Raw genomic sequence first — 27,134 nt, 5'->3', positions numbered from 1 at the left:
TGCCAGCAGATTCTCTCTGGCGAGAGCCCACTTCCTGATTCACAGATAGTTGTCTTGTGTTCTCACACGGCAGAAGGGGTAAGGAAGCTCTCTGGGGTCTGTTTCATGCAGCACTATTTCTATTCATGAGGGATCCCCTCCTCGTGACTTAATTATCTCCCTAAAGCCCCATCTCCTATTACCATCCCGTGGAGGCTAGGATTCAACATATGTGCTTGGAGGGGGGACATAAACATCCAGTCCATTGCAAGGATCAACAATAATCCCTGCGGCCCTGTCTCTGCATTCCAGTCATCTGCCAATCATCTGACATATTTTTAGTCTGAATTCCAGTCACCTGCTCTCACTATTGCTACTTAGCACCCCCACCAGTTCTCCTGAAACCACCTTCCATCATCCCCGATGACTGTCTTGTACTGAAAATCTGACAGTTATGCGTCAGTTCCCACCTTACTAGACATTTCCGTAGCATTGACCACTTGTCTGCTCCATCCAACACTTTCTGCAAACGTCCCGATAGCTCACCCTTCTGAGTTTCTTCCTAGCTCTCTGGCCACCCCTCAGTTTTCTTTGTGAATTCTTCTGTTCTCTGCTTTCTGAAATGCCACTTGTTCCTCAGATGCATGACTAAGCCTTCTTCTCATCCCGTACACCCTCCCTCGGTGATCCTATCCACCCTCACGGATCAAGTCATCAACCTAAAGCTTCCAGATCACTTATCTCTAGCTAATCTCTTTTCCTGAGTTTCTTACCTAAGTATTTGTCTACTGGATATTTCATCTGGGGCATTCCACCAACAAATCAAACTCAACATATAAAACTCAAAACATGTTTCTTCCAAACCTACTCCTCCCATCCATATTCTTCGTCAATGATGAACATCACCAATCACCCACCAAAGTGCCCAAGCCAGAAGTCTGGGCTTTCTCCTCAGCCCTCCCCTATCCCAGCAACATCCAAGTATGGAGGAATTCTGCCAAAACCACCTCTTAAACAGCTTCCAACCCTGTCCATGCTTCCCCATCCCCACTTCTAACCCGCATGAGAGCCACCACCATATCCTTGGGGGTCCATTCCTCTCCTAACTGAACTTGTCGCATTTATGCTCTATTTTCTACACTATCAGCAAGAAACTCTTCCGATCAACACAACTACTACTTAAACTCTCTCATGCTTTCTACTCTTCAGATGAACTCTTGACTCTTTAACCAGCTAGCTTCTTTCTATCTAGCCCTGCTCTCTGAAAGGTAGCAGAATATACCACCCAAAACATGCAGCTGTGGCAGAAGAATTATTTTGAGCCAAAGACAACAGAGAAGAAGCAGATACTAGAAAAGCTCCCTGTCCTTCCCCATTGGCCTAAAAGCAGGACATACATTTTCTTACTTTATTCTTTTATTTTCCCAGGTTTTATTGAGACATAATTAACATTAGCACTGTGTTGAATTAAGGAGTACAGCATAATGATTTGACTTCCATATATTGTGAAATATTATCACAGTAAGTGTAGTTAACATCCATCACGTCATCACATACCCAAAAACAGGTATGGTTTTTCTTCTTTGTAACAAGACATTCAAAAACTGCTTTCCTTTGTTCTGTCATTTCTCCATAAATATATGGAGGTGGCATATATTTCCATCTTCTGTCTTTATGGAAGATGACATATAAGCCAGAGTTCTGAGCCACCTGCTTGAGTTACTCATCTTTAGCTGGGTGTCCCCCACTTACGCATGAGGTCCATGTGTTTATAGATGTCTGGTTCTCTCCTGTTAGTCTGTTATTACAGGGGTCTCATTTGGGAATCCAGTAGGGTAGAGAGAAGGTTATTTTTCCTTCCCTATATCCCCTCTTCATCCTCAGCTCTTGCACCCATGGACTCTGTAATCACACAACTCTCTCTCTCTCTTTTAAAACTGTAATTTATTTATATATTTGGCTGTGCTGGGTCTTCACTGCTGCTCAGGCTCCTCTCTGGCGGCAGCAGGCAGGAGCTACTCTCGAGCCGCAGTGCACGAGTTTCTCACGCCGATGGCTTCTCTCCTTGCGGCTCCTGGGCTCTAGAGCACAGGCTCAGTAGTTGTGGTGCTGGAACTTAGTCACCCTGCAGCAAGTGGGATCTTTCCCGACCTGGGATCTAACCCGAGTCCCCTGCATTGGCAGGTGGATTCTTTACCACTGAGCCATCAGGGAAGACCACAACTCTCTTTTCATCCACCCATGTGCCATGCTTTCTCTAATGTACTGGTCTCTGCAGTTCCCCTGCCAGATATGTTTTCTTTGCTTTTTACCCAGCTACCTGAGAGGCCACCCCTGCCAATGGAAGCTCTGTCCTCATCCCCCAAGATTGAATCAGGCATCCAAACCATGATGCCTCATGGTTCACATTTCCACGTGGCCATGGATTCCCACAGCCACCATAACCCTCATGACCCTGATCTCAAGTCCAAAACTTCCAACGGACAACACGCTTGGTAAATATTTAGTAAGTAAAAAAGCTGAAGGATTCCTTGAAAGAAGTTCACGTATCAAAAACGTTGCTAATTTTCAAGTCCCTGGTGGCTCTGTCGGTAAAGAATCTGCCTGCAGTGTAGGAGACCTGGGTTCGATCCCTGGGTTGGGAAGATCCCCTGAAGGAGGTCGTGGCAACCCTCTCCAGTATTCTTGCCTGGAGAATCCCATGGACAGAGGAGCCTGGCAGGCTGCAGTCCATAGGGTCTCAAAGAACCTGACATGACTGAACAACTAAGCACCAGTCATAAAAACACATTATCAAGATCAAATGGCCATCACAATTAATAATTTTTGGCTCATTCAACATGTAACTGGTACCAACTATGAGCTAAAAGTCTTCTTTATGCTTTCATTCAAGGAAAGGAAACAGACAATAAACCCGTGCTGCTCTAAAAATGGGAAAACGTTACCGAATTAGGGTTGTCTAATGGCAATCCACTCCAGTATTCTTGTCTGAAAAATCCCAGGGACAGAGGAGCCTAGCAGGCTACAGCCCAAAAGGTCACAAAGAGCTGGACATGACCCAGCACGCGCACACACACAGACTTGATCGCTCTGACAGCAGGCACTCAGAATGGAATTTCCCAAATGAGGCCAGTAGAGGGAACTGTTGATTGGAAATATCAGGTTCCAGCAGCACTAATGAAGAGGACAGGTTCTTTGTTCCCATCCAGAAGGGGGGATGCGGGGGCTGCACGTGGGAGCAGCAGTGCGGAGGAGCACACACAGGCCATCCTCTCTCACTGGGGAGCAGGACCATCCTCTCTCACTGGGGAGCAGGACCATCCTCTCTAAATGGGGAGCAGGGCCAGCAGCTTCAAAGGAGGTGGCATTGTTGTGCTCAATCAGAAAGGCTTGGAAAACTGGAGTTTATGGGAAATGGCAAGGCAGTGCTAGGAAACCTGAGAGACATGCCAAGCCCTAATTTATTTTAAACAGAAACCGAGTAAAAGCAAAACACTTCAAAAATCCATAAAAATCACAATGAAGTCAGACTCAAAACACGATTGGGTGTAGTGATAATAAAATAAGATAAATACAATGAAGAGGCGTTAATCCCTCGGCTCAGGCCAAGTCATACATTCTCCTCGAAAGTGGGACCCTCCCCAAATCTAGTTCACAAGTCAGAACACCCATGGGCAGCCTGAGCCCCCCGACCGCTGCCTGAAGCCTCCTGTCTCCAGCGGCAAGTGACATGAAGAAAGTCATGAAGGGCTTCTTCGGGGTTAGCTGCTCAGTTGTGTCTGACTGTAGCCTGCAGGCTCCTCTGTCCATGGGATTTTCCTGGCAAGAATACTGGAGTGGGTGGCCACTGACTCAGTGGTAAAGAATCTGCCTGTCAATGCAGGAGACATAGGTTCGATCCCTGGTCCAAGAAGATCCCACGTGCCATGGAGCAACTAAGCGCATGCACCACAGCTATTTAGATCACACTCTAAAGCCTGGGAACCACAACTACTGAAGCCCAGAAGCCCTAGAGCCTATGCTCCACAAGAGACGTGACTACAATGAGAAGCCTGCCTGCCACAACTAGAAAGTCGTCCCCACTCACTGCAACTAGAGAAAACTCAGCGCGCTGCAATGAAGACCCAGCACAGGCAAAAATAACAAATAAATAAGTTAAAAAATAATGCCAGACTGGCACTCAGTGCATTTCTTGCAGAACTTGAAAGATATGCTCAAGGAATAATAGACTTCAAGGATGCACCAGAGGCTATGTGTGCTGAACCAACTTGATATTATCACCAGTTCAGAAAGACCCCTGTGGCTTTCTGATTTCATCTTACTTCTGCCGTTCTGTTACAGGGGAACAAGAAACAGGAAAAGGAAACACCTAAAGCCATCCAATACTTTGCCCACCAGATGCAAAGAGCCGACTCAGTGGAAAAGACCCTGATGCTCTGGAAAGATTGAAGGCAGGAGAAGGGGATGACAGAGGATGAGATGATTGGATGACTCAATGGACATGAGTTTGAGCAAACTCTGGGAGGTAATGGAGGACAGGGAAGCCTGGCGTGCTGCAGTCCCTGGGGTCGCAAAGAGTTGGATGAGACTGAGTGACTGAACAATAAACAAAGCCACCCACTGGGATGTAATTCATTCCTTCCATTATCTCACTTTATACTTTTGTTAGGGCAAGTCTGGTAGAGGTTAAAATTACTGGCTAAGTGATATTTAGGGATTCTTGGAGGCTTTATTTTCATACATTCTCGCCATAGAAAAAGCCTAATTCAGCTTCAGTTGTATCTTTCTTTTACATTTTATTTTTTAAGTGAAGCATTTTTTTAAAAGCCTTTATTGAATTTGTTACAATATTGCTTCTGTTTTGTGTTTTGGTTTTTTGACCACAGCCACAATGCATATGGGATCTAAGCTCCCCGACCAGGGACTGAACCCCCACACTTTGCATTGGAAGGCAAAGTCTTAACCACTAGACCACCAGGGAAGTCCCTCAGCTGTGTCCTGATTCTGCAGAAGGACCCGAGAAAGTTAGGCTTTGAAGAGAACACCGGACAGCCAGATCAGGTATTTGCATCCTAATTTACAATCCAAGGCAGGACTCCTGACTCTCAGCCAAGATACACAGCTGTGATATCAAATAATACAAACGTGGGGCCACTTCCCAGTCTTCCTTAACCACACAGATTCGGCAGGGGCCGACGCTGACCAGCCCAAGTCAACTGGGGTCACTGCACTGCCCTGGCCAGTGACTTGTTTGGCCAGGGCTGGGCGTGTGAGGCAAGCCTGACAGCTGTAACCAAAGCTGTGCTGGAGGCTTTTGGAAACGCTCTCCCGTCTCAGAGAACAGAACACAGACAGGGACTCGCTCCTTCTCGAAGCTTCCTACGCTGTAACATGAGGCCACGCTGCTTGGAGCTGCCAGGCCATCCTGGGACCAGAGGGAAAAGGTCAAGAATTTCTGAGAAGCCAGGTCCAGGTCCTGACAACACAACGCCACAAAATGAAGCAACCAATCTTCACCCCCAACTGTTGCCTTCAGACAGGTCATGTTGTAAGAGAAGGCCGTTTCCTCATCGTGGAAGCTTGTTTTGTTGGACACTCAGGAGACTGCACCCAAAAGCACCAGAGCAGATCCTGCTGCTGCTGCTGCTGCTAAGTCACTTCAGTCGTGTCCAACTCTGTGTGACCCCATAGACGGCAGATCCTAGGTGCCAATAAAAGTCACAGAAACACAACTGCCCTGGTGCCTCAGACGGTAAAGACTCCATCTGCAATGCCGGAGACCTGGGTTTGATCCCTAGGACGGGAAGATCCCCTGGAGAAGGAAAAGGTGACTCATTCCAGTATTCTTGCCTGGGGAATCCCCATGGACAGAGGAGCCTGGTGGGCTATAGTTCATGAGGTTGCAAAGAGTCGGACATGACTGAGCGCTAACACACACACAAGTGCAAACACTAAGCGAAGTCCATTTGAGTTGACGCATTCTCAACCCTGGGGGACATGCTGGGAAATTGAAACTAGTACAGCTTTTCCTAAAAGCCACTTGGCAGGGCCTTCCCTGCTGGTCCAGTGGTTAAGACTCCACACTTCCACTGCCAGGGTCGCCTGTTCAGTCCCTGGTCGGGGAACTAAGATCCCACAGGCCCCGTGGCACGGCCGACAACAGCAGAAAACCACTTGGCAGGGGCTCCGTAAACAGACGCTGAAAACATGCCGGTCCTTTGCTGAAGCGATTGAGTGCTAAGAGTCGGAGAGTCTGTGCGTACATTGCTTCTCTTTCCTTCTCTGCCTGCCCTGACCTCCACAAACCACACCTGCAGGGGCCCTTAGCCCTGAAGTCTCAGGTGTGACTTAGCAGGGGCCCTGTGGAAGGTGCCAGAGGGGACGTGCCTCTGGTCCCCGCCCATCTTCCAGCTCGGGGGGCTCAGGTGACCCAGGTCCCAGCTCCTGGGGGCAGCCCTCCCCCTTTCTCCGCCCCCAGGACCCATCTCCACTCGCAGTTCCCTTACCCATTCCTTGGTTTAGCCTCTGAGCATACCTGCTGCCCTACTATTCCACCAGGATGTTGGCAGGTACACGCCCCCCCCAAACTGTCCCCCTTGCATCCCACCAGCCCCGACCCCAACACAGACAGCTGCACTCCAACATTGTCTGTAACCGGTTAATTCGGAAACCCTTAAGCATGAGACTTTAAATTCAGGAGATGGGGTTACGTGGGCCCTTGCTCGCCCCTTGTAGACCCAGCACTTAACACAGCCATTGGACATGAAGTGACTGCCGGATAAATATTTGTTTTAAAAGAAGATCTTGTATGGAAACATGAGCCACAGTTGACTGACTTTCTCAGTTACTGGATGCCAGGGACACGGCCGTGAACACACCACCACTCAGGTGTGTGCTGCAGGAACCAGGCAAATCTTGTGTGCACTGGGCCATGCAGAAAGATCTCCTCGATCTACTGAGTGAAAACAATTAAAATCAAGTCTCTACAGAACTGCCCCATCCAAGTAAATAAAAGGTGCTTGCACATGTTTTGTGTTTGAAAAGGAGAGAAACTGAGTTCTGGAAAAGTTACCAGCTGGAACGTGGCCAGTCAATGAGAGAAGTGGGGAGAGAGAAAAGGGACATTTCTTTTATTTTTTTAAACAGTTTTTAAAAAATATTTATTTATTTGGGTGGACCAAGTCTGCAGCATGTGGGATCCAGTTCCCTGACCGGGGATCGAACCCAGACCCCCTTGTACTGGGAGTGCAGAGTCTTAGCCACCGGACCACCAGGGAAGTCCTGGGAAATTTCTAATGATTTTTAAAAATAATGCTTCTGTAGCGATTTTTCACCATAATCACTTATTACTATATGTTTTTTGGTAGTAAGAAATCGTCAAATAAATAAAGCTGGTTATGGAATTGGATTAAAATGGGGCATCATTTGATTCTATCCACTAAAATCCCAAACAGCCTCTTCGGTTAAAATATCAGTACATGAAAGTCATGAACAGAAGCTCAAGTGCTGTCCTTTATCCTCACTGTGATCTAGTGATGGCTCTGTCCCTGTGAGAACATCTCACCCGGCTCCGCTGACAGGCACCTGGGCTACCATTCTGTTTGGGAACCTGTAACACTCCAGTTCTCAAAGTGAGGTCCCCAGACCTGAAGCACCAGCCTCACCTGGGAACTCACTGAAACACACAGTGCGAGCCTCACCCCAGACCTTGCTGCTGTTGTTTACTAAGTCATTTCCGACTCTTTGTGACCCCACAGACTACAGCTCACCAGACTCCTCTGTCCATGGGATTTTCCAGGCAAGAATCCTGGAGTAGGTTGCCATTTTCTGCTCCAGGGGGTTTCCTGACCCAGAGATTGAATCTGAGTCTCCTACATTGGCAGGTGGATTCTTTACCATTTAGCCCCAGACCTACACAATCCAAAACTCTGGGGACTGGGTCCAGCCATCTGGGTTAAAACACAGATTATCTACCCATGGGTTACAATGATTCAGTTTGTAACTGAGCAGGATCCTCCGGGGCCTTCCCAGGACAGACACTCACACCCCTACCATGTCCTCTGCCAGCCTCTTCTTTGTACAAAAAAAAAAGTTAGCCTTCTAGGCCTTCCTCAAGTTCCAAAGGATAAATTTAATCAGAGTAGTGAGAAAATGCAGAAATAAAGGAGAACAGTCAAGCAAAACAAATTAGTAATGGTTTAGCCATTAAACAAAGTCAAGGACCTTCAGTTCCTTCTCAAGGACCACAGGTAATATTCTAAGCCACGTTCTCTGAGCTGTTTTGCAGATACTGAAACCCCTGCCAGGTGGAAGAAGTTAACTGTATGCTGCCCATAAGCACGAGACCCCAGACCGCTTAGTTGATGAGGTTGACTTCCAGTTATCTCACCACCAGCCAATCAGCAGAATGTCCACAAGCTGATCAGACACCCGACATCCCCTCTTCCTCATCCTGTCTTTAAAAACCCCTCCCTGAAAGCCGTCAGGGAGTTGCAGCCTTTGGAGCACTAGCTGCCTGGATTCCTTAGTTGGTGCCGGCAATAAAGGTTGCTCTTTCCTTCAGCACAACCCAGGGTCGGGAGGTTGGCTTCACTGTGTGCTGGGAAGCGGACCCAAGTTTGGTTCAGTAACAAGTTCAAGGTTGACAACCAAGCCCTGTGGTCCGAGGTCATGATACTCTCAGGGAGGAGGGCAGCAAGTCATCATCCCCAGTTGTATCAATATATTAGGGAAAAATCACGTCCTTACACGAAGGCAATTAAAATAAAGAAGGAAACACTGTTTTTAAAGTATAGCATGGCAGAGGATGAGATGGTTGGGTGGCATCACCAACTTGATGGACATGAGTTTGAACAAGCTCCAGGAGTTAGTGATGGACAGGGAGGCCTGGCGTGGTAGAGTCCATGGGGTCGCAGTCAGACAGGACTGAGCGATTGAACTGAAGTGAATAGCACAAAAACCACAGTCCACCCTTCCCCGCTCCCAAATAATTCAGTGTCAAATCTTGGCGAGCAGAGCCAGGAGGCTCCCTTCGTGTCTGGGTGGGTGTCCCAGGGGTCAGGGCCCCAGTGGAAGGAGCGGGCACCAGGCAATGGGGAGGGCAGTCCACACAAAGCATGAACAAATCAGTAAGTAGGTCAAGGGCTGTGGAAGCCAGGAAAAAAAGGAAATACATTACGAAGTTTTGTTTCTAAAGGAAGATAAACAGAACCCATCAACACGTCCAATCGTTAAAAATGGTTCCCTCCAGAAAGTAAAAACGGAAAGAACTGGCAATGAGGAGCTAAGCGATTTTCACTCTTAACTTTAATTGCTTGTGTGTTTTATTTTCCAAACATTATCTACTATATTTTACAATCAGCTTATCAGAACATCGGCAGGTCTGCATGGAGAAAGCACTCAAGAAAGCCACCACATTGTCAGCCTCCTCCAGCATGACCCCGTATGGGTCGCAGCCCCAACCCCCCACCACACCCCCACCGCTGGTACCCGCACACCTCACACCCCAGCCATCTGCATCCCACCAGCTGCTCTGCAGTCTAACGTTTTCTGGAGGGGAGGCTCCACCAGGGACCACCAGCTCTCTTGAGAGAAAAGCAGGAAGTCCATGAACACAGGAGTCTGCCCCTGTCTCCACTTCCCACTCGTGACCAAAGCAACGGGCAAAAGACTTTATCTGTACTAGAAACCACAGAAAGGCACCATCCACTGGCCAGAATTCCTGGAAGGAATGCAGTGGAGACAGAAGCAGGTTGAAGAGGACAGGGCATTACAGGTATTTGACCTGTAATGTTCAGGTATGAGACCTCGGGGGGCTCCACCGTGTCCCCAGAGAGAAAGAGGGGCTACAGAGAGGCATGGAGACCCGCTGATGCCATTTCCAACCCCCAGGCACACAAGCCAAGCCCCATGGTGCTCCTGCTGGCTGCAGAGTTGACACCAGGCAGGGGCAGGGGACAGTCAACCATGGCCAGCAGAGGCTGCTGCCCCACCCCACGCCTGCAGCCCAGGGCAGGGCGCAGCTGGGGTGACCAACCCCAGCCTGCCTGGCTTTCTCCCTCTGGGCCCCAGGCTCAGACTCAGAGCCTGGAAAACACACGGAGCCCTTTTCTTCTCTTTTTGCTGGGCCTCTCTCTAACCTTGAAAGGACCTACAGCATCTTTTTAATTTATTATTTTTTATTGGAGGATAATGGTTTTACAATGTAGTGTTAGTTTCTGCTGCACAAAAATGTGAGTCAACTATATGTATACATATATCCCCTCCCTCTGAAGCCTCCTTCTCACAAGGCCCCATCCCACCCCTCTAGGTCATCACAGAACACTGAGCTGAGCTCCCTGGGTTGTACAGCAGCTTCCCACTAGCCATGTCACCTTTGACTTAAATAAACCAGTCAGAGAAGCATGAGCTCTGCAGAAAGATAATCGAACTTTGTATTCCTCAAAATTCCTATGTTGAAACCCCAGTCCCCACTGTGTCTGTACTTGGAGATGGAGGTTTTGTGCAGGTAACTTAAGGTTAAATGAGGTCATATGGGTGGGGCCCTGATCCAACAGGACTGATGTCCTTACACAAGGAGACACAAGACCCCTGGATCTCCTCTCTCTCTGCCATTCAAGGACACAGCAGGAAGATGCCATGTGCAAGCCAGGAAGAGAGGCCTCCCCAGGAACCAAGTGGCCCAGCACCTTGACCCTGGACTTCCAGCCTCCAAAACTGTGAGAAATAAACTTCTGCTATTTAAGCTCCTAATGTATGGTATTTTTGTTAATAGCAGCCCAAATGGACTAAGACATTAGTATCAGTTCAGTTCAGTCACTCAGTCGTGTCCGACTCTTTGCGACCCCATGAATCACAGCACGCCAGGCCTCCCTGTCCATCACCCACTTAGTATGCTCATGAAGAAAAAACTACGTGAGTTTGAGCAAACTCTGGGAGATAGTGAAGGACAGGGAAGCATGTTGTGCTGCACTCCACGGGATTGCAAAGAACCTGGACACAGCTGAGCGACTGAACAACAACCCAATGAATAGTGTTAAACTAATGAAGTCACGTGAAGTATTTCCAATGATGTTAAGAGTAAAGAGAAAAGAAAAAACAATGATGACAGAGAGTTTTGAGAGGAGGATCTAAGCTACACTTAAGAGGGAATCCCGGGAAGAAAAAACAAGGCTGATGCAGTGTTCAAAGAAGTAACAGGAAAGTGTTCCCGAAAATAAAAATATGCCTAACGTGAGTCAAACAGAGAGAGAGAAGGAATGGAAATAGACGGTATGACCGTTTTCAGGTTTTTTGTTGGTGGTGGTTGGTTGGGTTCTGTGCCCTGTCAAGGATGGGGGACAGGCATCATCACAGTCTAAGACACATCAGGGTGTCACAAAGACAAAAATCAGGCTGGACTCGGATTGCTCCTCTGCAACACGGTTCTTTTTTTTAACAGGAAAATGGCAAGTTGTTATTTTCTGTGTGACTACAAAATAAAAATATTTTCAAATAGGCAAGAATGCAGAAAGGGCCTCACGCGTATTGATAGTATAGAGCTCTTGCAAATCACTAAGTAACCTCTTCTTCCTGTTCGTTCTCATACTCTAGGATGAGACTCGGGCTCCAGTCCATGCCATGGTCCCGCTGACCAGAGATGCCTGGCAACCTGTCTGTATCCCAGTGGCAACTGGAGTCTGGCACACCACACTCTCCACCTGCCGTGGAGACCGCTTACCTAGACAGCTCAGCATTTCAAAGGCCTGGGGCCCAAGTGGAGATGAGGCTTCTCCTTTCGTACGTCCCCTCCTGACCTACCCTTTCGTGCACGCCTCTTTGAGTTGGCATTACCCACCGTCCAGAAGGGCTGAAAGCCAGCCCAGACCCACCTCTCCCCCCATGGCCCACCATCTCAACCACTGGGGCCTGAGCTTTCTGCCACACAACATGTGTTTCTTCTCTGCTCTGTGACAAGGACTCTGTGTCCACCAGGGTCATCTCGCCCCTGTCACCACCCACCCAGCCTCATGCCACTCAGGTGCACCTCCTCACCTTGGATCTAGACCCTTGATCACCTGGTCCCTCTTCCTCATGGGGCCACTTCTTCCCCCATCCTAGAGGCATGCAGTCCTTGGCCCTTCCTAAGATGAGCCAGCTCCCTCTAGGTCCCCGGGCTTTATGGTGCCTGAACAGGCACTGCCTGCCTCTGACCTCTGCAATGCCCAGCACAGGCCCCCTCCTCCATGACCCCAGGCCCAAAGCACCAGGCTAGATGGGGTGTTCTCGCCCCAAATCTCCAGACACACCTTCCATCAGAGCCCCAACAGACAGCTATTTAGCTGGACAATTACACAAGGGCAGAAACGCCCTTCACTTCACTACCCGTGGTCCCTGCCTTGGTCCTGGGTCAGTGGGAAATTTTATGAGTGATAAGGCCTCGGTCACTGAATGCTTCTCACAAAATCCTTTCACTCTTTTGCACCTGGGCTTTCAGAGTCTGGAGTGCCTCCATATGAGGAAAGGCTTCACGCCCTGTCTCCCGACAAGGCAGACAGGTGTGAGCACAGTTGCAACACCTGGCTGACTCCGGGGGATTTCCACCTTAGGCGTCTTGACTGAAAAGCAGGTGTGCATAGACAATTTCCTGTTACAAGGATGAAACGTTAGGACGCTGAGTCTCTGCTTCCCCCAAGCTCCGAGATCAGCCACTCAGGCAGGCTTAGACATGGGAGTCGGTGATGCAGGGTGGGATAGCGAAGTCCCCCTCGGGTGGCCCCCACAGAAGTTCCCTTTCCAGAATCAACATGCAGTCTGGTCCTGGGCATTTTCTGCAGCTTCCCGGCCCTGACTCCAGCTCTCCACAGCTCTCAGCAACACTAAATGGTGGCCCACATTCCTTTCATAGACAAACTCCCGTTCTTCTTAACTCAGCCTGAAGCAATTTCTCTGCTGGAAGCTGAGAACCCGAGTGATGCAATAGATAGAATTGTGAGAGGCAAGAATTCTGAAAGCGGTCAATTAGAAACCCAGTTAATGCTACAGTTACAAATAGAGCGTGGGTCTGAAGGAGCAAGCATAGTTTCATGTTCATCTCACAAAGTTAGCGTTAAGTTGCTCAGTCCTGTCGGACACTTTGTGACCCCATGTACTGTAGCCTACCGGGCTCCTCTGTCCATGGGGATTCTCCAGGCAAGAATACTGGAGTGGGTTGCCATGCCCTCCTCCAGGGTACCTTCCCCATCCCGGGATCAAACCCAGATCTCCTGCAGTGCAGCCAGATTCTTTACCATCTGAGCCACCAGGAATGTCTGAGTCCAATTCCAAAATTGGAGAGCTGTGCACGGTGCGCTTGGCAATGCTAGTGTAAGGACCACCTCTGGAGATGAAAATCCTGGGCAGGAAGGATGCTCACCCTTTACAAGGTGCTCTCACTAACAGCCCCGCCTCGCCACGCTGACACCCTCTCAGCAAGAAGCCCCTGGTTCTTCTCCACATCTCCAGGCAAAGTGCAAAGTTACCTCCTAAATGTATCCACAGTTTATACATTAACTGTCACTAGGGTCTCTCCCACTCAAGAGCTCACCAGCATCTTTCAGACCCTGGGTCTCCAAGCACTGGTGGGGTGTTAGGCACTGGGAGAGCTGCTGTGGAAGCTGGATGTCTAGTATAGCTTCACGTTCAAAGGCTTCCAGCAGTTGCAAAGCTAATTCCGCCCCATACTGAGTCCTGCACCAGCGGGTAAACTGCACTTGTAACAGAGAACGGACCTGACTCCATACTGGATCTATCCCTTTCACCGCAACACTTGTGCTCCGAGGCCTGTGCTGAGTCATGCTGGATCTCCACCTTCTGTAAGACAATGCTGCCTAGAGCCTGAACCGTACAGGACAGCCCATTCTCAAGGCTCTGACCTTTCAAAGTGTAACACGTTTCCATTCATGTAAGATTAAAGGTGGCAGAGCAGAAAATAACAATTGTCCTGCTGGAGATTTACAGGAACCTTGTGACCAGACCTGCTCAAACAGCCACAAGAACAAAGGATTCTAGCACCAAGAAGTTTGTGAGCAACCAGCCACACACCCCCTCTCCCCTTTTAGTAAAAATGAAGCCTGAATTCTAAACTCGGGTAAGACGGTTCTTCGGGGGCCCTAGTCCACCATCTCCTTAGTCTTCTGGCTTTTTGAATAAAGTCACTATTCCTTGCCCCAACCCCTTGTCTCTGGACTGACTGTCCTGTCCTGCAGACAGCAGTACAATCATGGACTCAGCACCACGCTGTCCCAAAGGCACAAACAGAATGCACCCACCCTCAACCCTTTCCTTGTCCTTCTCAGCAGGAAAGCATGGCTTCTGATCAGCGACACACTTCCAACACCAATCTCAGGAGCTGAGGTCAAGTGCAGGCCCCCCACGGCCTGGGGGCCCTGGTCAGAACTCGTGGGCTCTGGGGAGGGAAGGGGAAGCTGGGTCTTACCTGCCTGGGCAGCGGTGATGAGGGCCGTGTTCCCCTCGCTGTCCTGCCAGTTGACATCAACATGGGGGCACTCTGCTAAGACCACCACAGTATCCACAAAGCCGTGGTAGCAGGCGACAATAAGGCCGGTCTAGAAATGAAGAGGGAAGTGGGTCAGAAGGGCAGAGCGAGCATCATCACCGCAGACCCTGCCAGCATCCCGGTGGGCGGGACGAGCAGGGGTGAGAAGTCAAGGACCCAATTCCAGTTCTCAGCATCCAGCTGGAGCAGCCAGCCATGGTCCGTTCTCACGTGGGTGCAGAGCACCGTGCCCAGACACTCCAGGGTAACACAGACCCTGCCCTCGGGCACTTGCATTCCATTCTTTGCTGTTGCTGTTGTTGTTTTCACATCTTTAGTTATACATCTTGAAAACTACGAATTCATATCAACAACTAAGCCTCACTGGGTTCTTTCTAGTTTTTCTTCCTTGCCATGAATGCAATTCCCTTTGTCAACAGTGAGAAAACTGGCTCTCATTATGCTTAAATATTTATTTATTTATTTATAAAATGTCTTGCATTTAACTATTTCCTGCCTTTACCACGATCCCACCTTGACACAGATTTATTTCTCGTCCGGCTCCATAAGCCGGGGTAGCCTGCCAAACAGAAGTCTCTTACTTCCTTGCAGAGTTGCCAAGTACCGGTAATTTGCATTCCATTCTAACCGGAGGAAAAGGCATCCGCTACAGACCTAAGACGTGAATGTGTTATAAGGTAGACTCCTCGGGTCAGGGAGGTTGTGAGCCCAGGGTCCATGGGGCTCAGCACCCTGAGACGGGACATTGGGTATGGACAGAGGAGGTGGAAGAAGATGCCAAGGGGACGTGGAGGGGGAAGGTGCAGACAGAGGGCCTGGTCTGGCCACCCAGGGACCAGCCTGCAGCTGCTGACCACAGGTGGTCTCAGAGGCCAGGGCAAAACTAGAGTTTGCTCTGAGTGAGATGGGGAGTGATTGGGGCAGTCCGCTGTCAATTACCTGCATTAAATTCTGGCTGTTGGGTAAAATCAACAGAGTTTTCTATCCAAGTAGTAACAGTTTTCTGTTTTATTGACTACACCAAAGCCTTTGACTATGTGGATCACAACAAACTGTGGAAAATTCTTAAAGAGATGGGAGTACCAGACCATTTGACCTGCCTCCTAAGAAACCTGTATGCAGATCAAGAAGCAACAGTTAGAACTGGCCATGGAACAACACACTGGTTCCCAATCGGGAAAGGAGTACATCAAGCCTGTATATTGTCACCCTGCTTATTTAACTTATATGCAGAGTATATCATGAGAAATGCCAAGCTTGATGAAGCATGAGCTGGAATCAAGATTGCCAGGAGAAATATCAATAACCTCAGATATGATGGTTGAGATATGATGACACCAACCCTTATGACAGAAAGTGAAGAACTAAAGAGCCTCTTGATGAAAGTGAAAGAGGAGAGTGAAAAAGTTGGCTTAAAGCTCAACATTCAGAAAACTAAGATCATGGCGTCCGGTCCCAACAATTCATGGCAAATAGATGGGGAAACAATGCAAACAGTGAGAGACTTTATTTTGGGGGCTCCAAAATCACTGCAGATGGTGACTGCAGCCATGAAATTAAAAAATGATTGCTCCTTGGGAGAAAAGCTATGACCAACCTAGCTGCTAAGTCACTTCAGTCGTGTCCGACTCTGTGTGACCCCATTGACGGCAGGCCACCAGGCTCCCCCATCCCTGGGATTCTCCAGGTAAGAACACTGGAGTGGGTTGCCATTTCCTTCTCCATGACCAACCTAGACAGCATAATAAAAAGCAGAGACATTACTTTGCCAACCAAAGGTCAGTAGAGTCAAAGCTATGGTTTTTCCAGTAGTCATATGTGGATGTGAGAGTTGGACTATAAAGAAAGCTGAGCACTGAAGAATTGATGCTTTTGAACTGTGGTGTTGCAGAAGACTCTTGAGAGTCCCTTGGACTGCAAGGAGATCCATCCAGTCCATCCTAAAGGAAATCAGTCCTGAACATTCATTGGAAGGACTGATGCTGAAGCTGAAGCTCCAGTCCTTCGGCCACCTGATGTGAAGAACTGACTCTTTGGGAAAGACCCTGATGCTGGGAAAGATTGAAGGCATGAGGAGAAGGGGACAACAGAGGATGAGATGGTTGGATGGCATCACCGATTCAATGGACATGAGTTTGAGCATGATGGACAGGGAGGCCTGGCGTGCTGCACCCCATGGGACATGAAGAGTCGGACACGACTGAGCGACTGAACTGACTGAAGAGCGGAGGGTCGGGGGTGTGGCGTTCCCATCCCCTCAGCCACACACACAGCTCCTAAGGCCCTTGGAATTCAGTTTTTATATGCTGATAAGATGATTCACAGTGGGGGCGGGTGCCAGGTGGCTTCAGGTTGGAGCTGGTTTCTAGAAAGCTTAGAAGGATTGATCTGTTAGTTCCACTGCTCCCCCTACACACCCACTCCTACCTCTGAGGTGGAGAAGAGAAGGACTGAAAACTGCGACCAATCACTAATGATCCAACAGCTGTACAGATCATGCCTACTTAATGAAACCCCCATAACATTTGAAACAGTAGAGTGCAGAGAGCTTCTGCATTGGTGAGCACATTGTGGTGCTGGGAGGTGGAGCTCCTAGAGAGGGCAGGGAAGTCCCACAACCCTCCCCCCACACCTGGAGCTTTTCTCCCATCTGTGCTTCTGTTCCTGAGTTGCAGCCTTTATAATAAAGCAGTAATAGGACTTACGGGGTTTCCCTGGTGGCTCATTGGTAACGAATCCACCTGCCGATGCAAGAGAATCAGGTTTGATCCCTGGGTCAGGAAGATCCCCTGGAGGAGGACATGGCAACCCCCTCCAGTATTCTTGCCTGGGAAATCCCATGGACAGAGGAGCCTGGTGGGCTACAGTCAACAGGATTGCACAGAGTCAGACACAACTGAGCAACTCAGCACACACATGGTGGGACTTAAAGCACTTTCTCAAGTTCTGTGAGTCGTTCTCACAAATTACTGAACCCAAGGAAGGGCTGTGGGAACCCCTACATTTATAGCCAGTCAGTCAGAAGGTGGCCCCTGATTCCTGCGACTCGCATCTGAGGTGGGGGTGGCCTTGTGGGACTGAGCCCTGAACCCACGGGGTCCCCACTGACTTTAGACAGTGGCAGAATTGAATTGAATTGTTGAACACCCAGATGGGGTTGGAGAACTGGAGAACTGGTGTAGAAAAACAACATGGATTTGGTGTCAGAGAAAACCCATACGCTTGGCGTGAGAAGAAAAGACCCCCCAAGGGACTCCTGCAGATGCTGGGCAGACGAAGATGCACCAGGAAGCAGGACTAAAGCCCCACGGGCCGGCACCTGACCACAGAGTTCTAGCCTCCAGACCCTGAGAAATAAATTCCTCTTGTTAAGCTTCCTGTTGTTGGGCTTCCCTTGTGGCTCAGCTGGTAAGGAATCCACCTGAAATGCGGGAGACCTGGGTTCGATCCCTGGCTTGGGAAGATCCCCTGGAGAAGGGAAAGGCTACCCATTCCAATATTCTGGCCTGAAGAATTTCATGGATGGTATACTCCATGGGGGTCACAAAGGCCTATTTTATGATGCTTCCTTACAGCGGCCAGAGGTGATCAAGACACTTCACAAGGATTCAGTGAGATCCTGAAATAAACCCCAGAGTTAGAATTCAGGAGTGAATAAGCAGGTGACTGAGCCTTGCCAATCGCACCCACCAGCGCTTGGGGATGCAAAGCTGAAGTTTAGGGCAACCCCACAGTGGCCCAGCTCTCTTTTTACCAGATTATTCTTTTTTTTTTTTTGTTACACTGGGCCTTTGCTGATGCACACAGGCTTTCTCTAGCGGCGGTGGGCAGGGACACCTCTCTAGTGGCGGTGGGCGGGGACTCCATTCTAGGGGCGGTGGGCGGGGACAGCTCTCTAGTGGCGGTGGGCGGGGACTCCTCCCCAGGGGCGGTGGGCGGGGACTGCTCTCCAGTGGCGGTGGGCGGGGACTGCTCTCCAGTGGCGGTGGGCGGGGACTGCTCTCTAGTGGCGGTGGGCGGGGACTCCTCTCCAGGGGTGGTGCCCAGGCTGTTGGCTGCAGTGGTTTCCCTTGTTGTGGAGCACGGGCTCTAGGGCCCTTGGGCTTCAGTAATTGCTATTTGTACCAGATTTTTAATAAGAAAGTAATTTTTCATGGAATGAGGAGAGCACCCCCCTGCTTATTTCAATAAGGTTCCAAGTTGCTCTCCCAACATACTATGCTAAATGTCAAGCATTACAATTTTTGAAGTTTTAAAGAATACTATTGATTCTTTAATGCTGACATTCATACTGCAGCCAAATGAGGTGTATAATTCTGTGACTACAGTAAAGGCTATTTCATTCCTTCTTGCTTATGCATTCTTTGAAACAGGTCACTCTATCTATAGGATGAAATGTTTCACAATAATTTAATTTAAAGGAGGAAGAAGCATGGAGCCAGCCCAGCCAGGCTCTAACTTATAAGCTCTCTGTGTCTCTGATAACCAGAGTTCACTGCTACCAACACCTCTGTCCCACCAGCTAACCTGTCGACTCACTTCAATGGCCCAGAAGACATGAGATTCCCCTTGAATTTCTTTGGATGATAGTATTTCTCAAATATCCTACAGTCTCCTCATGACTTACAAATGAGGCATATTGTACAAAATATAGCCACTTCCTTTTTATATAATTCCATAAGAAGCTCAGATTTACCACAGGAAAAAAAATCCAAAAATATAGATAAAAAAAAAAAGTTTTCAGTCCAGACACACAATCACACACGTACTTAATTAAAAAAAAAAAAGTAAACCAAAACACAAGACTATTTATTGTATGTTTGTCAGAAATACACGGTAACAAAAGTACTTGTCTGTCAACATTTCCAGCGGCTGTGGGGCATTATACATATGGCAGAATCTTAGTAATTTAATGGATTTCTACTCTTGGACTCTTGAGATTGTTTCCCATTTTTCTGCATTATGAGTCAAACCTGCCGTGAAAATTCCTAGAGCTGAGGCTGTGTGCATATAATTTCTTATTTTCCTCAAGAGACAGACATTCTTAGAAGTAGTATTTCTGGATTAAAGAGTTCTTTTGAAAGTTTTTTTTTTAAATATATATTGCAAACCTGTCCTTCAGAAACATCTTAAAGGACATCTGCCTTTGCTAATCCTGCCATCCAATGCTTAGGTAAGATTAGGGGAATTCTCTGGTGGTCCAGTGGTTAAGAAGCCACACTTTCACTGTGGAGGGCTCAGGTTCAATCCCTAGTCTGGGAACTAAGATCCCGGAAGCCACATGGTGGTGTGGCCAAAAGGAAAAAAAAAGAATTCCAGATTAAAAGGAAGAATTCCCTTTGGCAAGTAATGAATAGAGAAATGCCCCCCAGGGTTCCTGAAGTTCTCGATTCTTTTGAATCATCCTCACCTCCACTCCTCTACCCCAACAAGAAGGGTCTTTTCTAGAATCACAACCCTTCCAGCCCCTAAGGTAAGCCTTCCCTAAATGAACATAGGCCCCTCCTGAGAATGACCTTGGAACTCTTAGCATAACCTTAGTCAGAAGTGAAGATTATCAGAAAAAAACACAGCGAAATATAAAGGCTCAGGATAATATGGTGCTGAACACAGAAGTAGTAGCTCTAGTCTCCACAGGAACTCCCACGACTATTAACAGTCATTAGCTGGGGCTTCCCTGGTGGCTCAGAAATAAGGAATCTGCCTGCCAATGCAGGAGACACGGGTTCGATCCCTGGTCCGGGAAGATCCCACTCGCCACGGAGCAACTTCGCTCCCGCACCACAACTATCAGGCCCGTGCTCTAGAGCCCAGGTGGGCAACTGCCAAAGCCTGTGGACAGCAGAGTCCATGCTTCACAACAGGAGAAGTCACCGCGGCGAGAAGGCTGCGAACCACAACTGGAAAAAGCCTGCATAGCAAGGAAGACTCAGCACAGTCACAAATAAATAAAACTGTTTTACAATAAACCCAAAGCAACACAACAAAAAATCATTACCTTTATCTCCTAGTTTCTGGGAATCTGTCCCAAATATCTGACATTTGCATTTTTAAAACTAGCGTTTAGCTATAACTTAAACTCTTTTGGGGGCTTCCCTGGTAGCTCAGATGGTAAAGAATCTGCCTGCAATGCAGGAGACCCAGGTTCTATCCCTGGAGAAGGGAATCGCTACCTACTCCAATATTCTTGCCTGGAGAATTCCATGAACAGAGGAGCCTGGTGAGCTACAGTCCATGGAGTCCCAAACATTCGGACTCAACTGAGCAACTAACACACACACACACTCTGTTTCGTCTGGAGCATCTTGGTACCCCTTACAGGAAGCTGGAAGGAGAGGTACAGTGGCGACCCCAGACCATGGCCTCCCAAGACCATTCAACAAAAGACTTTTGCAAAGGAAAGTACTGTCCCCCCGCTGAATTGACAGAAGCCTACTTGGCACATGGTTCTCTGAAGCCACAGGCAGTTTATTTTTTAAATTACAAGCAAACCATTTATGAGAATAAAATATTGTTATTAGAGTAAAATAAAGGTAAGCTACCTACAAGTGGGAGCCCCCATAGATCAGCTAGAAACTCTAGGTCCTCAAAGTACAGCCCTAATTTTCAAAGCCTACATACAGTGAGAAAGACTGAGCAACAACAACAAAAACTTTTTGCTTAAAAACTGTAAGCATTTGTTCATCAAAAAACAAAGATAAACAAACCAAAGCCCCATTCCTTGCAGGAAGAAGGGATGATATAGGTACTTCCCTGGCAGTCTAGTGGTTAAGACTTCACCTTTCAATCCCTCATCAGGGAGCTAAGATCCCCCACGCCCCACAGACAAAAAACCAAAACATAAAACAGAAGCAAAATTTTAACAAATTCAATAAAGATTTTTAAAAAATGGTCCACATCAAAAAAAACTTTAAAAGGAAAAAAAAAAGGATATATAACACTAGCTTCCTTGGGTGGCTCAGACAGTAAAGAACCCATCTGCAATGCAGGAGACCTGGGTTCGATCCCTGTGTTGGGAAGATCCCCTGGAGGAGGGCATGGCAACTCACTCCAGTATGCTGGCCTGCAGAGTCTCATGGACAGAGGAGCTTGGAGGGCTGCAGTCCATGGTGTTGCAAATTTGACACGACTGAGTGTCTAACATTTTCTAACAACATCATTTATTATATTAACAGACTAAGGGGGTGGGAGAGAAAGAAGATCATCCTCTAAATGTGTTAAACTTCTCAATACACACACACACACACGAAAATGGACACAAAACTCTTAGAAGGATTATACCAAGATGAAAGGGGAATGGAAGTGTGTACTCAGATATTTCATCAAACATTATTCTAAATATTTCTGTGAAAGCATTTTTTGGATGAGATTAACATTTAAATCAGTAGATGCTAAATGGTGAAGACTCTTGAGAGTCCCTTGGACTGCAAGGAGATCCAACCAGTCCACCCTAAAGGAAAGCAGTCCTGAATATTCATTGGAAGGACTGATGCTGAGGCTGAAACTCCAATACTTTGGCCACCTGATGCAAAGAACTGACTCACTGGAAAAGACCCTGATGCTGGGAAAGATTGAAGGCAGGAGAAGGGGACGACAGAGGATGAGATGGTTCAATGGCATCACCGACGTGATGGACATGAGTTTGGGTAAACTCCAGGAGTCGGTGATGGACAGGGAGGCCTGGCGTGCTGCAGTCCATAGGGTCGCAAAGAGTCGGACATGACTGAGCGACTGAACTGAACTGAACTGAACCTCCATGATGTGGGTGGGCCTCATCCAATCAGTTGAAGGCCTGAATAGAAAAAGACTGATCTCCCCCAAGCAAGAAGGAATTCTGCTAGCAGACTGCCTTTGGACCTAAACTACAATTCTCCCCTGGGTCTCCAGCCTGCCAGTTAACCTGCATATTTTGGTTCACCCAAGCTTCCATAATTGTGTGAACCAATTCCTTGGAATAAATCTCTCTATCCCTCCCTCATATATAGAAATACAGACATAAATGGATAGCTATGGATAAATCTCATCAACTATATGGTTATATCTCTCTAAATCAACATGTGTGTATTTATCTACAGAGGAGCCTGGCGGGTTACAGTCTGTCCATAGGGTCACGAACAGTCAGACATGACTGAGCAACTGAGCACACACATCTAACCATGTGTATCTCTATATATCTGTAGATACACACACTCTCCTCTGGTCCCAGCTCTCTGGAGACCCCTGATGAATACAAGGTCGGTGGGGATGGAACATTTCCGAGAACTCATTTCACTTTTCACCCTGTTTCGGTATAACTGTTGCAGCTGTTTAGTCACTGATTGTTCAGTTGCTAAGTCACGTTGGACTCTTTGCCACCCCATGGATGACACCATGCTTGCCAGGCTCCTCTGTCCATGGAGATCTCCCAGGCAAGAATACTGGAGTAGGTTGCCATTTCCTTCTCCAGGGGATCTTCCTGATTCAGGGATTGAACCCACGTCTCCTGCACTGGCAGGCAGATTCTTTACCACTCAACGACCAGGGAAACCTTTGGTACAATTAGAATCCTGTAAAACAAAGCCATATTCATGAGGAGCTTACACGATTTTAATTCACAATGAAAAACAAGAAAGCAAACACAGTATTTACATTAATAAGTCTCATAAGGAAACACGGTTTTATCACAGCAACTGTAAACAACTAAAGAAAGAGAGAACCATCTGTGGAGGGGGAGGGGGCAGTGGGCAGGAGAAACGGGAGCTCACACACAGCGAGGGGAGAGGCTGAGGCACCAAAATGCACATGCAAACCCCACAGCCACGTGGCGCAGTAACGGAGCAATTCCCCTGACAATACAGAAGAAGGGGGACATCACCCATTTCCAATAAGAAAACATTCCACCATTCATAGTGCAATTTTTTAAAGTTCAGAAGAAATACAGTAGACTTCAGTTAATCAAAAATTTATTTCTATAAAATGCCTTTCTCTGTAATAATACCACCAATAGGAGCATCAACACCAAAGTTGATGTGACCTTATGAAAGAAATTCAGAATTCTGGTCCTCTAAGGATGCTTGTTTTTTTTGCATTTCTTTTCCATGGGGATGGTCTTGGTCCCTGTCTCCTGTACAATGTCATGAACCTCTGTCCATAGTTCATCAGGCACTCTATCTATCAGATCTAGTCCCTTAAATCTATTTCTTACTTCCACTGTATAATCATAAGGGATTTGATTTAGGTCATATCTGAATGGTCTAGTGGTTTTCCCTACTTTCTTCAATTTACGTCTGAATTTGGCAATAAGGAGTTCATGATCTGAGCCACAGTCAGCTCCTGGTCTTGTTTTTGCTAACTGTATACAGCTTCTCCATCTTTGGTTGCAAAGAATATAATCAATATGATTTCGGTGTTGACCATCTGGTGATGTCCATGTGCAGAGTCTTCTCGTGTGTTGTTGGAAGAGGGTGTTTGCTATGACCAGTGCGTTCTCTTGGCAAAACTCTATTAGCCTTTGCCCTGCTTCATTCCGTGCTCCAAGGCCAAATTTGCCTGTTACTCCAGGTGTTTCTTGACTTCCTACTTTTGCATTCCAATCCCCTATAACGAAAAGGACATCTTTTTTGGGTGTTAGTTCTAAAAGGTCTTGTAGGTCTTCATAGAACCGTTCAACTTCAGCTTCTTCAGCATTACTGGTTGGAGCATAGGCTTGGATTACTGTAATATTGAATGGTTTGCCTTGAAAACGAACAGAAATCATTCTGTCGTTTTTAAGACTGCATCCAAGTACTGCATTTCAGACTCTTTTGTTGACCATGATGGCTACTCCATTTCTTCTAAGGGATTCCTGCCCACAGTAGTAGATATAATGGTCTTATGACCAACCTAGATAGCATATTAAAAAGCAGAGACATTACTTTGCCAACCAAGGTCCGTCCAGTCAAGGCTATGGTTTTTCCTGTGGTCATGTATAGATGTGAGAGTTGGACTGTGAAGAAAGCTGATCGCTGAAGAATTGATGCTTTTGAACTGTGGTGTTGGAGAAGACTCTTGAGAGTCCCTTGGACTGCAAGGAGATCCAACCAGTCCATTCTAGAGGAGATCAATCCTGGGTGTTCATTGGAAGGACTGATGCTAAAGCTGAAACTCCAATACTTTGGTCACCTCATGCAATGAGTTGACTCACTGGAAAAGACTCTGATGCTGGGAGGGATTGGGGGCGGGAGGAGTCGGGGACAACAGAGAATGAGATGGCTGGATGGCATCACCGACTTGATGGACATGAGTTTGAGTGAACTCCAGGAGTTGGTGATGGACAGGGAGGCCTGGCGTGCTGTGATTCATGGGGTCATGGAGAGTCGGACACAACTGAGCGACTGAACTGAAGGATGCTTGTCGTTGTTCAGCCACTAAGTCATGTTCGAATCTTTGGACCCCATGGAGTACAGCATACCGGATTTCCCTGTCCTTCACTATCTTCCAGAGCCTGCTGAAATTCATGTCTCTTGAGTCAGTGATGCTATCTAACAGATGTCCTCCTCTGCCACCCTCTTCTCCTTTTGTCTTCAGCCTTTCCCAGCATCAGGGTCCTTTCCAGTGAGTCAGCTCTTCAAGATATATTTCTAAAAGGCGACCATGCAGACTGCTATCGTGGGCATAATTTGTTAGGTAAAATGTGTTGGGCATTGTTTCAATAATCTCATTCATGATTAAGCAGCATGACAAGAAAGTTAATTCCAGGATGGTCACTGAAGGTCCCTGGCTCCAAGAACACAGCTGAGCTGATATATCACTGTTGAATACATGAACTAGTACTAGAACTTTGGTAAACAGTTTCTTTCTAGATGGTAAATGGATGTGAACTCTGCACCATCATATTCATTGGTGAGGGCTTCCAATGGGAGCACCAGTGGTAAAGAATCTGCCTGCCAATGCAGGAGACATAGGTTCAATTCCTGGGTCAAAAAGATCCCCTGGAGAAGGAAATGGCAACCCACTCCAGTACTCTTGCCTGAAAAATCTCATGGACAGAGGAGCCTAGTGGACTACAGTCCATGGGGTCACTCACAAAGAGTTGGAGGAGACCTAGTGAACTAAACAACATCAAAGGAGCCCAGCAGCTATTACAGTAACACTGCCTTGAGAACAGGAATGTTTCCTGCCATATCAGTAAACAAGGATGGCACAGTCACCAGTGATTGCAGCCATCAAGGACAGCAAGTTGGTGAACCCAGGGGGAACTCAGCCAGGAAAGAATACCTGCCATCTAGCAGCCATCAGACTGCAGCCACTCCCTATGGTGAGCCCCGAGGAAACTCAGGATGTGAAATCTCAGGACACTGGCCCCAGACAGCTGAGGTGCCTATCAAAGGAATGATCTCAGTGGGCCCAGACTCTTGCATCTTCCCATACATAGAAAAGCACTAAATTCCTTACTTCGGTTTATCTGGTTTTCTTTATTAACAATAATTTTTTGCTGTTCAAATTTTGTCCTTTGTTGCAAAACTTCTACATAACCTGGATCCTCCCCCAGGGTTCCTTGAGATGCTCTCTGCCAGGCTTAAAGTCCTATAAATTCCCACCAAATAAAACACAACTCTCAACTTTCAGGTGTGAATATATATATTTTTTAATCAACAGCCTGAACTTGCAGACTTTAAATAACTCTCATCGAAACTGTTACTTTGTCAGTGTGGGTTAGGAGTCATGTATCTCATGAAACATTTGCAGGAATTCCATGGCGGTCCAGGGGTTAGGGCTCGGTGCTTTCACTGCTGGGGCCCAGGTTTGATCCCTGATTGGGGAACTAAGATCCTGTAAGCCACAAGATGCAGTCAAAACAACAACAAAACCACACAAAAAACAAAAACAAAACCCACATTTGCTGATATGTGTGACAGAACATTGTACTCTGAGACTTGTTACCAGGTCCCTGGAGCCATGTTTACAGCTGGGATAGCTGAAGAGGTCAGGGGGCAGATGGCAGGTAGGCAGTAAACCCCATAACCTCAGAGCAAGACTGTCCGTGAGCCTGAAAATCTGTCAGACATCATAAAACAGCAGCTGGGCTGGCCTTCTAGCGCTAAAAAACTGCAGCAAAGCTTTCCTCTGTTAACTTGAAAGACAATGCAAATTAACGTCAGGACCTAAGAAAAGAATATATTCCACTGGGGGATGAAGGTAGAGATCCATGGTGAAAATAAATTATGCTACTTGATTACAGCAAGTAAGAGTGTTGTAAGAGAGACAAGGTCCCCACGAGGGACTGGCTTTGTGGTTCAGCCTGGCTCAGTGATACAGACACACAAATTAGTGCAAGCAGAAGGCTGACTTGCATTCTCCATTCTGAAAGTCTTTTGAAAACACCTTCTCACCATCTTGTTAAGCTCTTCTCCCAACAAGATTCCAAAGGAAAGGGGTATCTTATAAAGGACTTAATAATTCTAATTTCCCATGACAGTAGCTCATTATTTCAACATATTATAGAAAGAAATGATGAGTATAAAGAGGCTATAAGGTCAGCTCCGCAGGCAGGAATCCCTTACATAGGCCTAACCTGGAATGGGGCTTCCCAGATGGCTCCGTGGTAAAGCCAAGGCAAGAGACCCAGGAGACGCGGGTTCAATCCTTGGGTCAAGAAGAT

General features: G+C 47.4%; 1 protein-coding gene across 2 annotated transcripts in view; it reads right to left on the bottom strand.

Annotated features, from left to right (window-relative positions):
• Positions 1–27,134, bottom strand: part of ANKRD33B (ankyrin repeat domain 33B) — a 101,104-nt gene that overhangs the window by 25,259 nt on the left and 48,711 nt on the right. For both annotated transcript variants that reach the window (XM_055422260.2, XM_055422261.2), the window contains exon 2: positions 14,435–14,564. In XM_055422260.2, coding sequence (XP_055278235.2) covers positions 14,435–14,564 — 130 coding nt within the window. The remainder of the gene's footprint in view (positions 1–14,434; positions 14,565–27,134) is intronic.

Source organism: Moschus berezovskii, chromosome 18, assembly GCF_049115385.1.
Source record: "Moschus berezovskii isolate FMDL1 chromosome 18, NW_MosBer_1.0, whole genome shotgun sequence".
NCBI lineage: Eukaryota > Metazoa > Chordata > Mammalia > Artiodactyla > Moschidae > Moschus > Moschus berezovskii.
The sequence above is the reverse complement of the archived record's forward strand: the minus strand, read 5'-3'. Positions and strand labels throughout refer to the sequence as shown.